Source organism: Microcaecilia unicolor, chromosome 2 (assembly GCF_901765095.1).
Source record: "Microcaecilia unicolor chromosome 2, aMicUni1.1, whole genome shotgun sequence".
NCBI classification, from domain to species: Eukaryota; Metazoa; Chordata; class Amphibia; order Gymnophiona; family Siphonopidae; genus Microcaecilia; species Microcaecilia unicolor.
This window is the reverse complement of record NC_044032.1, coordinates 12713386-12731539: the sequence shown is the minus strand read 5'-3', so window position 1 is coordinate 12731539 and position 18154 is coordinate 12713386. Positions and strand designations below refer to the sequence as shown.

The 18154-nt window shown below is 42.2% G+C and overlaps 1 protein-coding gene across 2 annotated transcripts in view; it reads left to right on the top strand.

The window, feature by feature from the left end:
* The window catches only part of TLN1 (talin 1), a 407659-nt gene that overhangs the window by 386878 nt on the left and 2627 nt on the right, over positions 1-18154 (top strand). For both annotated transcript variants that reach the window (XM_030192770.1, XM_030192769.1), the window contains one exon: positions 9913-10020. In XM_030192770.1, coding sequence (XP_030048630.1) covers positions 9913-9936 — 24 coding nt within the window. In that variant the 3' untranslated portion in view covers positions 9937-10020. The remainder of the gene's footprint in view (positions 1-9912; positions 10021-18154) is intronic.

The following is an 18154-nucleotide window of genomic DNA, read 5'->3' as shown; positions in this document are numbered from 1 at the left end:
CGTTAAAGACATCTTACAAAAGGCAAAACTTGGCTTAAATATGATGGAAACCTGGGCCTCAGGATCCAAACTAAAGCTAAATAAAGAAAAAACTAAATTCACGGTCATTACCAAACTGTTTGACCAAAATGACTAGAACAGTTTCACAGTTGACAACACTTCATTCCTTATTGACAATAATCTGAAAATTCTAGGTATAATTGTAGACTAACATTTAACATTTGATACTCAAGTTTCCTCAGTAATCACAAAATCTTTCAGCTCTCTTTGAAAACTAAAAAGGATCAGACCCTATTTGTCATTAGAAACATTCAGACTATTGGTGCAATCATTAACATATCCCAATTCGATTACTGTAATACCATATATGCTGGCTGTAAGGAGAACCTGCTGAAAAAACTCCAACAGCTCAAAACACTGCAGCCAGGTTCATATATAAAATCTCTTGTTTTGAAAGTGCCTCCCCTTTATTAATCAAATTACACTGGCTTCCCATCAAAGCAAGAATCACCTTCAAATTATGTACCTTTATCTTTCAGATTATATTTATTTATTTGTTTGTTACATTTGTATCCCACATTTTCTCACCTATTTGCAGGCTCAATGTGGCTTACATAATACCGTAAGGGCATTAGTCGAGTCTGGTAGAGAAGCAATTACAAGGTGGTATTGTGGTTGGACAGGTACATGTGTTTCAGGTACAATGGGGGGTAAGGTTAAATAGTGTCCATTACGAGCTTTGATTTTGCTGTGTTGCAGGGTGTAGGTATTTATGTTGGGTCGGTAGGGTATGCCTTATCGAACAGGTTGGTTTTTAGTGATTTCCTGAAATTTAGGTGGTTGTAGGTTGTTTTCACATCTTTTGGCAATGCGTTTCATAGTTGGGTGCTTATATAGGATAAGCTGGGTGCATAGGTTGCTTTATATTTAAGGCCTTTGCAGTTTGGGTAGTGTAGGTTTAGGTATGTTTGAGATGATCTGGTTATGTTTCTGCTTGGTAAGTCAATAAGGTTTGTCATGTATCCTGGGGCTAGGCTGTAGATAATTTTGTGGACCAGGGTGCATATTTTGAATGTTATACGTTCTTTGATTGGAAGCCAGTGCAGTTTTTCTCGGCGGGGTTTGGCACTTTCGAATCGCGATTTACCAAATAATCAGCCTGGCTGCTGTGTTTTGGGTGGTCTGGTGTTTCTTTGTGAGGTCTGTTGTGAAGCGGTCAGGGGCAGATTTTAGTAGGTGTATGGGGTAGGTATCCAGTTTGCAGTGGGTGCTGGAGAATCTTTTGATTGCCTGGGTGACTGTTTTGACGGTGAGGGGCGTGAAGTTTGACCAGGTTCGGTCCACTGGATATTCTCCAGGGTTTGGATCCAAGCTATTGATGAAGTGTTCGATATCAGTATTGTCCTGAGGTAGTGTTTTATGTAGGTTTGTAAGGCTAAAGCGACTAGGAGAAAAGGCGGCTGAGGGGAGATATGATAGAGGTCTATAAAATAATGAGTGGAGTTGAACAGGTAGATGTGAAGCGTCTGTTTACGCTTTCCAAAAATACTAGGACTAGGGGGCATGCGATGAAACTACAATGTAGTAAATTTAAAACGAATGGAGAAAATCTTTCTTCACTCATGTAATTAAACTCTGGAATTTGTTGCCAGAGAATGTGGTAAAGGCGGTTAGCTTAGCGGAGTTTAAAAAAGGTTTGGACATCTTCCTAAAGGAAATGTCCATAGACCATTATTGAATGGACTTGGGGAAAATCCACTATTTCTGGGATAAGCAGTATAAAATGTTTTGTAGTTTTTTGGGATCTTGCCAGGTATTTGTGACCTGGCTTGGCCACTGTTGGAAACAGGATGCTGGGCTTGATGGACCTTTGGTCTTTCCCAGTATGGAAATACTTATGTACTGATTTTGTCTTTTGTGCTTTTGGGGATTGGTGTTAATACTATTTCACCTTGTTGAGAATTGACCTTTTGCAAATATGAATGTGATGTGTTTGCTGAGGCACTCATGAACCAGTCCGGTGGGTCTTTCATCATGTAGTTGGGGCAGTTGTCTAACACGCAGTATGCATGTGCGTATTTTTGTCAATAGATTCTTTACTGTGTTTAGTGCGGGTGATTTAAATGCGGACCATGATCTGTCTGCCACAGTGTGTCTGTCGTTTGTTTTGCAGTCTTGTAGGAAGTCAGTGATGGATGTTTGTGATCTTGTATTTGAAATATTGTGGTGTTTCATTTGATGCCAGTATGTCTTGGATTTTCAGTAGTTTGTTCATGAGTTCAAATATTTCTTTCGTATTAGTTTGTTCAAAGTTCGCATATGTGCTGTAGTGTTCTGTTTAACCTCCTTTATGTTGTTTGTATATTTTCTTATAGCGTTTCTCCATGTGGTATTATTTGTATCTGTTTGTTTTTGGCCCGTGTTCTTCCTAGTTTCCTGCATAGTTTTTTCATGTAGGTTGTCATTAAACCAGGGGCGTGGCTGTTTATTGTTTCTTGTTTTCAAACCAACCTGTTCAAAAAGGCATACCACAATGATCCATCCTAAACACCAAACAAGAAACTCTTCCAGAACTAGACAAAATCGAATTCTCTATACCTGACTGCTTAAACTACCCTGTCAATAATGAACGTTAACGCTTCATCAACTAATCTCTCACGCTGGAAATGAACTGATTATCTAACTTACTCTATGTTACTCTATCATACTCTATCATACTTAATGAAATTCCACATTGTATTTCTCATTCCGGAAATGGCGATCGCCACTACGGCATACTGTAAGCCACATTGAGCCTGCAAAAAGGTGGGAAAATGTGGGATGCAAATCATGCAACATATAAATAAATTGTGAGTGGTGCTATTTTGTTTAGTGTGTTTTCCGCTTGCTTCGTCCCAGTTTCACATGAAGTGTATTTCCTTTGGTGTTACATTGTTCTGTTCATTCATCGTAGTTGTGAATGTGTGTGGTGTTCTTAGTTCTCTTTTGTTATGATTTCTTTCCATTGTAGTGTGAAAGTTAGTTTGCTGTAGTCTGACCATATTACCTCTTCCCAGTTGTGGTTTCCTAATATGTGATTGTTGTTTTCTGAGAATCTGTAAGCTAGTAAGTCTGATTGGTGTCCTTTTGTGCTGTTTTAAAGTTCCATTGCTTTATGAAGTTCATTAGGGTTCTGGTGTTGGTGTCATTTTGTTTTCTAGGGGTAGGTTGATGCCTCCTATTAGTAGAACGTTTTGTTGATTGGTGCGGATGTTTGATACGAAGTCTGTGAATTTGTCTTGAGAGTTTGACCAGCTTCCTGGAGGGTGGTAGAAGATCATGATGCATAGTTGGTCAGCTGGTGTTGTGTCTGTGATTTTACATGCCAGAATTTCAATTACTAAGGATGTGTGTTTAGCGACAGATTCCACTGTGAAAGAGGATCTGTGTATTATTTCAACGCCTCCTCCCTTCTTTTTTGTTCTGTTGATGTGAATTGTTTTGTATCCTGGTGGGCATTGGTCTATTAGTGCAGGATCGTCTTCGAGGCGTAGTCATGTTTCAGTTATGAGCAGTAATCCAAGTTTTTCCGTTTCTATCTAGTCTCTTAGTAATACTGATTTATGAACTGCCGATCTCGTGTTTATATATCCTATGGATTTTGGGACGTATGTTTCATGCTTGATGTTGGTTAGTTTTACAGTTTACAGCTGTCTGATTTGTTTTGACATTTTGGTCTTGTTTTTTTTTGTTATTGACTATTGGTCTGCAGTAAGAGCCCTGTTTAGCATGCTAGTTGAGGCCAGAGCCCGCGAGCACACTGCTTCACGCGCTCGGGGTCTCTGATCATGGGGCGGTAACAAACGCCGGTGCTAGTATGGTGCTGACAGCCTCTCGTGCCTGCATTTGCTTCTGATCATCGGCCCATTAGTGATTTAAGCTTCATAATTGAAATACGGAGGAAAAAGGTAAAGGCTGGGATTATGTGGGATAGACGGGAGTAGTGGGAGGATGGAATGAGGTAAAAATGAATGCCATGAGTTTAAGGTGGTATATCAAATTTCAATTAAAAAAATAAACCTTATGAAGGATCTATTAAAGTTTTTATAATCTCGACTGGCAAGAAATATTTAAGTAAAGAAAAAAGGTGCACCTGGGGTGCAGAAATCCAAGAGAGCCAAAGGAATGCTGATTTCCGCAGAAAGAGAGCTACCTATTAGGAAAAAGGGATTAATAATGCCTGAGTATTGTATGTCTGAAAGGATATAGACCTAGTAGAGGCAATTCAAGGCAGAGCTGCCAAAAATGGTGGACATCTCTGTAGTAAAGGTAGGGATGGTTGCTATCCCAGGGACATGCATCCAGGAATGGGTTGATATCAGTGAGATCATGAAGAGTCACAGAGCTATTCCAGCTCTTCATTCTGTGATGGTCTTTCTCACTAGTTATATGTCTGAGAGACTTTTACTAGTATTTTGGTAAGCAGTGGCCTTTCTAGGATCAAAGTGGAGATTTAATCCAGCCAGGATTGGAGGAGAGAAGTAGAAACCTAGTGGTTAGAACAGCAGCTTAAGACCCAAGGAAGCCACATCCAAATGCTGTTTGTCCTGCTGATATCCCTTGTGACCTTGGTAAGTCACTTAACCCTCCATTGTTTACCATTTATTAATTTCATATACCACCTACCTCGCAAGCAAATTGAGGCGGTTTACATATACAAAAAAGTTAAACAGGACTGGATGGGCCATTTGGCCCTTAACTGTTGTCATGTTTCTCTGTTTTTTCACCATCCCACATGCCAACCAACAGCATCTTATTTCTACACTTCTTGACATCCAAAACGCTCCATATCTGCTGTTCTGGTTGAGGCTGAAATCTCACTTTTGAAACTGGCGTCCCTTAATTTTGCCATTTTGCGTTCGTGCTTGCAGGTCGTCAGTCAGGACTCAGCACAGATCAGCGAACGTGCCGGAGACCGGCACTGAAGGAAGACTAAGGCTGGCGCGGGTTGGGGACCCCCGCCAGCAAAGGTACCTGGTGGCGGCAGGGGGTATCTGCAGCTGGGGGAGACGGGCTAAAATGTGCCCCCCCCCCCCCCCCCCCCCCCCGCCGAGGTCTAGCTATGCCCCTGTACCATAGTGGTCTCAGATTACTTAAACGTCAGTTTCAGCAGGCAGTTACTGTCAGTTGGAGTAGGAGTAGCCAAGTGGTTAGTGCAGCAGACTTTTGATCCTGGGGAACTGGGTTCAATTCCCACTGCAGCTCCTTGTGACTCTGGGCAAGTCACTTAACCCTCCATTGCCCCTGGTACAAAATAAGTACCTGAATATATGTAAAACCACTTTGAATGCTATGCAAAACCACAGAAAGGCAGTATATCAAGTCCCATTTCCCTTTCCCTATTTGAGATTCTACATGGAATGTTGCTAGTGAAAGAGTAGCCTAGTGGTTAGTGCAGTGTACTTTTATCCTGGGGAACTGAGTTCGATTCCCACTGCAGCTTCTTGTGACTCTGGGCAAATCACTTAACCCTCCATTGCCCCTGGTACAAAATAAGTACCTGTATATACTATGTAAACCGCTTTGAATGTAGTTGCAAAAACCATAGAAAGCCAGTATATCAAGTCCCATTTCCTTTCCCCTTTCCCTTATGACATCACAATATCACAAGTGAGCCAAGTATCAGGCAATCAAGCCATTGTGACATCACGATGAGGTTGGCTCTTATTGGTGGAATGAGTGGAGGAGTAGCCTAGTGGTTAGTGCAATGGACTTTAAGCCATTGTGACATCACTGATGAGGTTGGCTCTTATTGGTGGAATGAGTGGAGGAGTAGCCTAGTGGTTAGTGCAGTGGACTTTGATCCTGGGGAACTGGGTTCGATTCCCACTGCAGCTCCTTGTGAGTCTGGGCAAGTCACTTAATCCTCCATTGCCCCTGGTACAAATAAAGACCTGTATATACTATGTAAACCACTTTGAATGTAGTTGCAAAAAAACCACAGAAAGGCAGTATATCTAGTCCAATTCCCTTTCCCCTTTCCTGATATACAGAGAGAGGTCATGCTATAATTTGGGACCAGATAACAGTTAATTTGGGAGTGTAGAAGATGAGGAGCTTGTTAAGATACACAGGAGCTGAGGGAAAGTGATTTGTAGGCTTTGTATTTGACTTGGGAAATAATGGGGAGCAAGTGTTCAGATTGGAAGAGGGGGATGACATTGTCAAATCATGAACTGGTAATGACTATGACTGATGGGCAGACTGGATAGACCATTCCAGTCTTTATCTGCCGTCATCTATTTTGCTACCATGGAAAAGAGTGGAAACTAGTGACCTTTTTAAATAGTTTTGAAGGAAATCTTTCAAAGGGACTTAGATAGTTATCAGTTGTCATGCTGTCCTCTTGTCATGTAACATTTTAACGCTACCCCTAAAATCTTGGAAGGTCCTGCTACTACTACTATTTAGCATTCATATAGCGCTACAAAGCGTGCGCTGCACAAACATATAAGAAAGACAGTCCCTGCTGAACACCTCTGCCTGCATCTGTGCATGTGCTCCTAAACTGACAATCTCCCTTTTGCCTCTGGGACGTACTAAAGCTCTTCCTAATGTTTTCTAGGGACACAGTACCTAGAATAGACCTACAGAAAACAAATTACAAAGTGTATTGGATCGCTGGCCAGTCATAGATATGGAGCTAATAGACTTGGAGACAGTAAACAAGAAAACTAAGATTTTGTCCTAACCAGACCAGAAGTTTCCAAGTTTGTTAAGCACCTGCTAATCCCGCATACCAAACAAATATCTGAGCAGCTTACAATTCTAGAGATAGTGAGAGAGAGCGAGAGGGTAAAAGAACAGTCTGGGAGTCGTCTTATATACTGCTACAATCCCCAAGTAGACTCCAGCATGATTTACAGCTTACAATCAGTCATATAGAGTCTAAAAGTACATTAAGAAGAAAAGATAGCAAAACTATCAACCTTATAAACAAACACTCTTGTGTTTCCTACAAAATAAGTCATTATTATTATGACCTTTGTACCCCACATTACTTGAACAAGCTCAGGTTCAATGTGGCTTACAATCAAGAAACTTCAAACTAGAAGGAACCTCACTAAGAGAGAGGTAAATAAAGATACTTGAAGCAAAGCAAAACCAGTCCCAATATATCAAATGGGAAAACTCGAGTACTAACCTATCAATATGTAATTTGTGAAAGGGAGTATAGGAGAATTCAGTATAGCTACACCTGTAGCCGAGCATAAATTTCAGTGAACCATAACCGATAAACGGCTCAATTGCTCTGCCCATCACCAATCTCCTTAATTTACTCCATTTTAATACGTGAATTTTTAATGTGAGAGTCAAGAAAAACAAAAATATTGATACAGTCAGAGAATTATAACATAATTGTGTTTTGTCATGAAGCTACTGGAGTGTTGGTTATGTTAAAACATATAAGAGAGACGGCAACATTACTTTATTGTCTTTTGATTGATAAGATATTACTTATTAGAAAAGCCTTTAGTAATGTACAGAATCTCAGATAATCTTCTAAGCTACAATTGCTCGGGTAGTTTGGTACTCTGATATGTGAAGCCTGTGAAAAGGATTGATTGTAAGAACACCTTTGCAGTTTGCATAATGAGCGTGAGATATTCTTTGGATGTTTTTACTATATTACGTGAAGGTAAATCATTATAAGCAATAAATTATCAGTAATAATAATAATCTCTTTATGAATGGTATGTGTTTCTTTCCTATCAAATATGTGGTTCTTGTTTCGTTTCTTCTGATTTTTGTTTTAGAAATGTGAACCGCATTGCCCTGGAGTCACTTATCTCCAGGCTCATCAGACTTTTTGGGGGTTTATTCTAACTAGCTTTTTTTTTTGCCATCTATCCCCCCTTCAGTCCATTCAAAACTCTGCTGCACGTCTTATCTTCCGCCTGAACCGTTACACTCATATCACCCCTCTCCTCAAGTCACTTCACTGGCTTCCGATCAGGTACCGCATACAGTTCAAGCTTCTCCTTTTAACCTACAAATGCACTCGATCTGCAGCCCCTCCTACCTCTCTACCCTCATCTCCCCTTACGTCCCTACCCGTAACCTCTGCTCTCAAGACAAATCCTCCTCTCAGTACCCTTCTCCACCACCTGCCAACTCCAGGCTCCGCCCTTTCTGCCTTGCCTCACCCCATGCCTGGAATAAACTCCCTGAGCCCATACGCCAGGCCCCCTCCTTGCCCATCTTCAAAGCCTTGCTCAAAGCCCACCTCTTCATTGTCGCCTTCGGCACCTAACCATCATACCTCTATTCAGGAAGCCTGGACTGCCCCTACTTGACATTTCGCCCTTTAGATTGTAAGCTCCTTGGAGCAGGGACTGTCCTTTATGTTAATCTGTACAGCACTGCGTAACCCTAGTAGCGCTCTAGAAATGTTAAGTAGTAGTAGTAACTGCCTGTCATTCTGTTTGATGGTTATAAAAATCTAAAAAATTTTAAAAAATTAAAAATTCAGACACACTAAACAATAAAAACTTATACAAATATTCATTTGGTAGGTGGGGGTTTTTTTTGCCAATGATTGTACTTGGTCACAAGTGGGATTCATCCATGTATTGGGTGCTGATTAAGATAATCATTATCCCTGTGACAATATGAGACCTTTTTTCCCCCTCTTAACAAATTAAGATGTGAACATTACGTCTGCTTCTTGAGTTAAGTTGATTTGCTTGTTTGGCAGTAGACTTAAGTCATGCCATATTTGATTTCTTTGACGGTTTTGGCAGGAGGGAGCCCTGAACTGTGTTCATGATCTCTGACCACCCCCCCCCCCCAACCCATTATTACTAATTATCATTGGGAGCAGTGAATTTTAAACAAATGCTTTTGTGCTTTTATTTTGCTGGGTGCTGACATTAAAGCCAACTCTTTTCAAATGATGGTTATTTAATCTGTACATTCAAGTACAGAAGATATCCTTGTCCTCAGAGAGTTTACACTCTTAAGTTTGTACAGTAGCTGAGGTAATAAAGGGTTACACTGCAGGATTTAAACTGGGCTTTGTGGTTGTCAGCCCAGTGCTCTAACCCACTAGGCTACTTCTCCAGTAGGTATTTATTACAGGTCATTTCCACGCCTATGTAGCTATATACATGTGAGAATAACTTCATAAAATTAAATTTTTTAAAGTCTTGCTATCTTCACTTCTTACAAAACCAACTTTTTAGCCAATATTCAGGCTCCTTTTTCTATCTTATTACCAAGCGTTGTAATAAACCACATAACCACCAAGGTTAGTGACAGAGTAGCAGATACTATCTCCATGAGCTAATTGAAGCTTGGGTTTTAACCATGGATCCCCACCCCCACATGCAGATTTCCCCACCCTTCTTGAAAATCCTTGTCTATCCCACCTGACACTTGATGAGTCATAGTCTCTTTCATTTTTAACTGGGACTACTAGCCTGGCTTATGATCCCCTGCAGGGAGGGTGCTGTATCCCGGCATTCATGACAGATGCCCCAACACCGTTATAATGCAAAGCCGTGTCCATGCCCACTGGCAGATTCTGACCTGCAGCTATGCGAGGCCATGCTGTTTTCAGTCCTGTGGTTGCCACTTAGCTCACTTGAGGCCTTTCCCACAGCGGCAATACTTACTGTTTCTTGTTTCTGTCAGATCCATGGAAGGGATAGGAAAGAATCCCTTCATAAGTTGTTTATGGTTGTAAGCCCTGCTCCAAGCAGATCTGAGGCTTTTAAGGTTGCATTTAAGGTTGATGTTTTCACTCTGATAACTACTTCCACAGGCCCGATGTTTTCATTTTCGGGACCTGTCAAAGCACATGTTTGTGAGACCTTTCACAGGCTGGTCACGGCACAACTGACATTTCCTTTTCTCTTCTCCTCCCTCCAGGAGCTGCCTTCCATCCAGAAGTGAGCTCAGACGTTCGTCTGCGTGCATTGCGCTATGGGGAAAGAGTGCGCCAATGGGTACCTGGAGCTGCTGGAACATGTGCTGGTGGTGAGTGAAACCTTCCATAAGAACATAAGACTTGCCAAAGGTCCATCTACCTGGCAGGATTCCATGCTACAACATAGGGAGGACATTTTCTAAGCTCACCTAAAACATTTCTGGGGACTGGGCACTTGGGTTATGCATGCCTACCAGTAGATGGTTTTGAGAATTTGTTACTTTGTAATAATCCTCTGCAGCCCCTAGTCAACCAGTATGTTCTCAGTCTCCAGCAGATGGTAGACATGCAACCTGTGTAATCAGTTTGGGGAAGAGATGGCTGAGGTCTATAATAATGAGTGGAACGGGTAGATGTGAATTGCTTGTTTACTCTTTCCAAAAATATAGGACTAGGGGGCACACAATGAAGTTAAGCAGTAAATTTAAAACAAATCGGAGAAATATTACTTCAGTCACGTGTAATTAACTCTGGAATTCATTGCCAGAAAATTTGGTAAAAGCAGTTAGCTTAGAAGGGTTTAAAAAAAGATTTGGATAACTTCATAAGAGAAAAGTCCATAAGCCATTATTAAGATGAACGTAGGGAAAATCCACTGCTTATTTACTACTACTTACTACTACTTATCATTTCTATAGCGCTACTGGACGTACACAGCACTTCACACTTGAACATGGAGAGACAGTCCCTGCTCAATAGAGCTTACAATCTAATTATGACAGACAGACAGGACAAGTAAGAGGTAAGGGTTAGGACAGACAGGACATATCAAGGATAGGGGACAGTTGAAGGTTTAGGTTTAGGAGTTAAAAGCAGCAACGAAGAGGTGGGTTTTTAGCCTAGATTTGAAGATGGCCAGAGATGAGGCTTGCGTACTGGCTTAGCAGTTTATTCCAGGCATACGGTGCAGCAAGATAGAAGGAACGGAGTCTGGAGTTAGCGGTGGAGGAGAAGGGTGCAGATAAGAGAGATTTGCCCAGTGAGCGGAGTTCCTGGGGAGGAGTGTAGGGAGAGATGAGAGTGGAGAGGTACTGAGGAGCTGCATAGTGAATGCATTTGTAAGTCAGTAAGAGGAGTTTGAACTGAATGCGGAAACGGATAGGGAGCCAATGAAGTGACTTGAGGAGAGGGCTAATATGAGCACTGGCGGAATATTAGTCGTGCAGCAGAATTTTGAACAGATTGAAGAGGAGAGAGATGGCTCAGTGGGAGACCTGTGAGAAGCAAGTTGCAGTAGTCTAAGCGGGAGGTGATAAGAGTGTGGATGAGGGTTCTGGTTGCATACTCAGAAAGGAAAGGGCGAATTTTAGTGATGTTATAGAGGAAGAAACGACAGGTTTTAGCAGTCTGTTGAATATGTGAAGCAAAGGAGAGGGAGGAGTCGAAGATGACCCCAAGGTTACGTGCTGATGAGACGGGAAGGATGAGCGTATTATCCACAGAAATAGAGATAGGATTAGCAGCATAAATCTATTTTACTGTTTTGGGATCTTGCCATGTACTTGTAACCTGGATTGGCCACTGTTGGAACAGGATACTGGACTTGATGGACCTTCGGTGTGTCCCAGTATGGCAACCCATGTTCTTATGATATGATGAGAGATAGAAACTTGATTGTTTGCATAGTCCATACAAAACTGTTGAAAGTTAGAGAAGACAAGTACAAGCCAATAGATATTGATAGAACAGCTGTATCAGACCTTCAGAAGGCTGGAGTACCTTGCACAGAGCAGCCATCATTACATGCTTAACAGCTGTAGGTTGATATTAGTTTTCCAAGAGAGTTGGGGTAACTTGCACATAAGAACATAAACGTTGCCATACTGGAACAAACCGAACATCCATCAGGCCGGTATCCTGTTTCCAACAGTGGCCAATCCAAGTCGCAAGTACCTGGCAAGATCTCAAAAAAATAAAACAGATTTTATGCTGCTTATCCTATATATAAGCAGTAGATTTTCCCAAGTCCATCTTGAGACTGGCTTATGGAGTGGTCAGGATGGCATCAGGGAGTGTGGCTTTTGTGTGAGCTCCATGGAACTTCGGATGATGTGGGCCAAAAAAGGAAGGGCAAGGTGGTCTCCTACCCACCTACAGAAATTAGATAGAAAAGGGGAGGTTTTGCTTCTCTCCAGACCAGGGTGAAGTGCCATGAAGGGCTCTTAGGAAATTATGTGGGGAAATGGGGAAGCTAGATAAAGAATTGGGGAAAGTTCAAGTTTGTCAGTTGGAATTAATAAAAGATAAGAATTTAATTCATCAGAAAATGGAAATGATTGACATCTTTAATCATTGCTTGAATCTGAGATTCATTAATTTCCCTAAAACTCGGCTATGGATATGATTAAAGATATTTTGGGGAAATTCTTCAGATACCCAAGAATCATTCCCCCTTTGACAAGGGTTTTTTTACGTGTCTACTGGTGCAGCTGAGAATATAGAAAGGGGAAGAAATCCTGAAACATCTAGCTTGGATTTAATGGAGTTTTTCGAAAGCTCTCTCTATCCATAATATCATCTAAACCTACATTTATAGTGACTTTGTCTTGGAACCAGATAGAAATTGGATTCTTACATTCTATTTTGCTATAGCAAAGTCAATTTTGTGTTCTAATGTTTTTTCTCTGTCTTATCTAGGCCTTTTTAGCCAAGTGTTACAGGTGTTGGTTCTTCAATTTCCTGAAAACGTATCAGTTCCATTGTCGTATCTTCTCCCCTAGGTTTGGTGTTAGATTATTTGTTTAGCTTAGAGTTATAAAAGCATTTGACTCCCTTTTCCTTAATTTTTTGCCTATTAGAGGTGATTTGAAATTCCTTTACCTCGTCTTGTTTTTTTTCCCATCATCTCGATCTCTCTTATTGGGTTCTCGGAGTTATAGTTTCAGAAACTTTTTCCTTGTTTTGTTTTCCTCAGATGTTTTCAACGCAATATACAGTTAAGCGATATGCTTAATTGTTATAAAAGCAATAGAATAATGGCTTATGGACTTTTAGGAAGTTATCCCAACCTTTTTTAAACTATACTGAGCTAACTGCTTTACTGCATTCTCTGGCAATTAATTTCCACAGGTTAATTACACGTTGAGTGAAGAAATATTTTCTCCGATTTGTTTTAAATTTACTACTTAATAATTTTATTGTGTGCCCCTTAGTCTTAGTATTTTTGGAAAGAGTAAACAAACGATTCACGTCTACCCGTTCCACTCCACTCCACTTATTATTTTATAGACCTCTATCATATCTCCCCTCAGCCGTCTTTTCTCCAAGCTGAAGAGCCCTAGCAGCTTTAGCCTTTCCTCATAGGGAAGTCGTCCCATCCCTTTTATCATTTTCATTGCCCTTCTCTGTACCTTTTCTAATTCCATCATATCTTTTTTGAGATGCGGTGACCAGAATTGCATACTATTTGAGGTGCGGTTGGACCATGGAGCAATACAAAGACATAATAATTTCATTCCTTTCCTAATAATTCTTAACATTCTGTTTGCTTTCTTAGCCACCACTTTACACTGAGAAGACATAGTTATGGGCAAATGTTTCAGAGGGACTGGTAAGAACAAAATCAGAAATAAGGCCTAGAACAGCCTCTGAGCCAAGGTGATAGAAGCAGGATACTGGTCTGACCCAGTATGGCAATTCTTATGTTCTTACTAGACTTTTCCCCCTATTGATTAAGCCAGCTCGCTAATACCGATATATTCCATTCATTAGTGTGGCTTAGTAAACAGGGGAGTTCGTGTGGCAGGGAACAGGGTTCAGTGATTGTGGGGGAGGCTGATGGTTTAGTTTAAGAATTTAATTTATATCCTTCTCTACCCAAATTTTGTAGAAAACAAGAGGGCCAATTAGGTGGGTCAGATATACCTCATCTGATATTGTTTAAGAACGTAAAAAAATTCTGTATCCATATACCAGGGAGATAGTTATTGCATATGAATAAAAATAATACTTTAGCACTGTTTGAAGTCAGAGTACATGGCTCTCTCCTTTTCTTTACTTTATGAACCTCCATATTCTGCTTTGTCATTTCTTCTCTTTTTATCCTCCAAGCCGGTGAGTAACACAGTCAGGAATTATCACATGCATGTGTGTGCTCTGTGATCAGCATGAGGTCCTGGCATAGTATCAGTGTCACAGGTAGTACACACAGGAGTCCGTGCACACACTGGGAGTGACATGACGCTCGGACTCGGTATGAGCATCATGATCTGTATAACAGGATTGTGTGTGCACTCTGAGCAGCATGAGCCTCTGGCACAGTGTGTGAATTACAGTTGATAAAGAGCAGCGTACGAATTCGTTGTTCAGTAGTAAGCTCTGGTACAGTTTGAACGTCACAGCATTGAGTGTGCTTGAAGTGGTAAAAGGGTCTGGTGTATGCACATTCTGTAATCAGCATGGAGCTTTAACACAGTGTGAGTCTGTGCAAATCGCCATACACGCATGCTGTCTGATCAGCAGAAGTGTGTGTCACAGTCCGTGAACTCTTGGGTGATGTGATCCAGTATGTCCTCCTTACCCTTGGGAAAATGTTGCTCGTAATTATATTGAATAAATTGAGTCCAGTCCCTGATGACTCCACTGCTCACCTTTCTTCCTCTGACTGAATTCCATTTACCACCACCTTAAGTAAACCACTTTCTAATTCAGTTCACCACTTTGGGGTCCTAACTTCAGCCCACTCAGCTTATTCATGAGCCTACTGTGAAGAGCTATATCAAAGGACTTTGCTGAAATCCAAGTACACGAGATCTGGCGTACGTCTTCGATCCAGTTCTCTAGTCACCCAGTCAGTGATATCGACCAGATTTTGTTTGTTTCTTCCAAAGTAACCATATTGAGATCTTTAAGTCTGTCCCCATATGCTTTATGACATAGACCACTGAACCGACTCCATCCTCTTTATATCTTTTGAATTGTACATAATATTCTAAATGAGGTCTCAGAGTCTTATACAGGGGCATCATCGCCTCCTTTTTCCTGCTGGCCGTTTCTCTCCCTATGCACCCAAGTATCCTCCTAGCTTCGCCGTCATCTTTTCAACCTGCTTAGTCATCACATACGATCACACCCAAGTCCCACTCTTCTTTTATGCACAAAAGGGCTTCATCCCCTAAACTCTGCTGCTCCCAAATGCCTGACCCTGCAGTTTTTTAGTATTAAATCCTGTCAAATTCTGAACCATTCTTCAAGCTTAGCTAACTCCTCCCTCGTAAAGCTATTTTGTCATGAACTAAGTTTAACCTATTACCTTTAGCTCTTATCATAGGACGAACTTCCCTTCTGTAACCTAACCTAATCTGTCCCTCTACCTCAACTATGTATTTCTACTATCTGGAACTGGTAATCACCACTTATGGAACTATGTAAGCCACATTGAGCCTCAAATAGGTGGGAAAATGTGGGATACAAATGTTATAATAAATAAATATTAACCACACCATCAGGATGTCTACCCTGTTGTAAATTTTGGTATCACCCACAAAGAGACAAAAACTTACCAAACAGCCCAACGATATCGCTTACAAAAATGTTAAAAAGAACCGAACCTTGCAGCACACCACTGGTAGCATTGCTTTCCTCAGAGTGAGCTCCATTTATCACTACCCTCTTGTCGCCTTCCACTCAAATCAGTTTCTAACCCAGTCACTCACTTTAGGCCCTACCAAGGGCACTCAGTTTATTTATTAGTCGTCTACATGGAACGTGTCAAAGGCTTTACTAAACCTAAATACGCTACATCTCTGACAAGACCTGCCTCTAGTGAAACCATGATGACTTTGGTCTTGCAAACCATTGAATTCCAGAAACTTTACTATTCTCTCTTTTAAAAGTGTTCTGTTAATTTACTTACCACGGCAGTGGTATAGCTATGGAGGGCCACAGGGGCCTGGGCCCCTCCAAATTGGCTCTGGACACATGGTTTGGCTGGCGGGGGTCCCCAACCCCCGCCAGCTGAAGCATTTGTCCACCGCTGGTCTCCTCCGCATTGCCAGCCCTGCTCTTCCCCTCATGTCGCTGCATGCTCAATTTCATTAAAACGAGCGTGCGGGAAATGAGGGGAAGAGAGATCAGGGCAGGCAATGCAGTGGAGACCAGTGCTGGGCAAACATTTCAGCTGATGGGGATTAGGGATCCCCACCATCCAAGGTATGTGTAGTGGTGCTTCAGCTGGCGGGGGTTGGTGACACCCCCCCCCCCCCCCCCCCCCCACGGCTAGCCAAGGTATGTTCGGCGGCGGTGGGTGGGGGGAGGCGGACCAAAATGTGCCCCCCCCAACCTCGAGGTCTGGCTACACCCCTGTATCACAGCAATCAGACTTACGGCCTGTAGTTCCCAACCTCCTCCTTACTTCCACTATTGTGGAAATGGACCACATTCATCCTTCTCCAGGATCTAGAAATAGACAAAGCAATGGGGCTCTGAGATCCATCCCAGAATTGAGGGAGCTCAGACAGGTTCTGGCAGGTCCTCTTAAAGATTTATTTTTATAAATTCTTGGAGTCTCTCTAAATGTAGTCTACTTGAATTTCAGCAAAGCCTTTATCACAGTTCCTCATAGGAGGCTCTTGAATAAACTTAGTGAGCTAAAGTTAGGATTCAGAGTGGTTGACTGAGAGATGACAGAGTGGTGGAAAATGGAATTTACTCAGAGGATATCAATAGAAATCAAACAAAATAAAACATGGAAAAGAAAATAAGAAGATACCTTTTTTATTGGACATAACTTAATACATTTCTTGATTAGTTTTCGAAGGTTGCCCTTCTTCCTCAGATCGGAAATAAGCAAATGTGCTAGCTGACAGTGTATATAAGTGAAAACATTCAAGCATTACTATGACAGTCTGACAGGGTGGGAGGATGGGGGTGGGTCGGACTTGGGGTTCCTAGCCCATTATAAACCATAAAGCTGTATTTCTCTGTTGATCACCCCACCCCTCACCTATCCACACCCATCCTGTTAGAATATCAATGATATGCTTTGATGTCCCCATGCATACCTCCGACCCACCCCCATCCTCCCACCCTGTCAGACTGTCATAGTAATGCTTGAATGTTTTCACTTATATACACTGTCAGCTAGCACATTTGCTTATTTCCGATCTGACGAAGAAGGGCAACCTTCGAAAGCTAATCAAGAAATGTATTAAGTTATGTCCAATAAAAAAGGTATCATCTTATTTTCTTTTCCATGTTTTATTTTGTTTGATTTCTATTGATAACCTTAAGAGTGGACTAACACGGCTACCACACTCCTCTACTCAGAGGATAGAAAGGTAAGTAGTGGAGTGCCTCGGATCGATACTGGGGCCAAGTCTGTTCAATATATTTGTGAAACAGAAACAAACAGGAGACAGTCTACTGCAGAAGCAGCTATTCCAGGAAAGACAAACACAGCAAGAGTTTATCCAAATGGAAACAGGACCCAACCTGACCAAGTTTCGGAAAAACCTTCGTCAGGGATCTACAAACAATAAAGATCATAAAATCAATTAATGTATAAGAAAGATCATCATTAAAATAGATATCCTATATAATAAAAACACGTCCAACGTTCTGAAGCCGAGAAAGTGAAGCCTTCAAGCCTTGAAGCATTTGTGCGCTCTGTAAGGCTCCATCTCCTTAATTCATGTCACATAGTTCCGGGTACGTCACCCGCAGCACTGACCAACCGCATGACAGCAGCAAGAGGCCCCGCCCCTGCCGCCCTCGCCACAACGCCACGCCCCCCCAGGTCACCACCGCTCCCCCCCCTCCACCCCCCTCCCCCCGAGGTGATCCAACAGCCCCCCCCCCCCACTTCCAGGATCCCCCCTCGCTCCCAGTTCCAGTGTCGTCGTACCTCCCTTTCTCCCTCCCGTCCAGTGCCAGCCCCCCTCCTTCCGAATTTTAGAAGTCTCACCCAGTTGGGGTTACGGCGGACGGCAGCAGCAGCATCGGTAAACGGCGTACAGGCTCGGCCCGTCTCTGTCTCACAGTTCTGGTCCCACCCTTATGGAAACAGGAAATGAGGGCGGGACCAGAGCTGAGAGATGGAGACGGTCCGAGCCTGTACGCCGTTTAATGATGCTGCTGCCGCTGTCCGCCGTAACCCCGACTGGGTAAGTGAGACTTCTAAAATTCGGAAGGACGGAGGCTGGCACTGGACGGGAGGAAGGGAGGCACAACGACCCTGGAACTGGG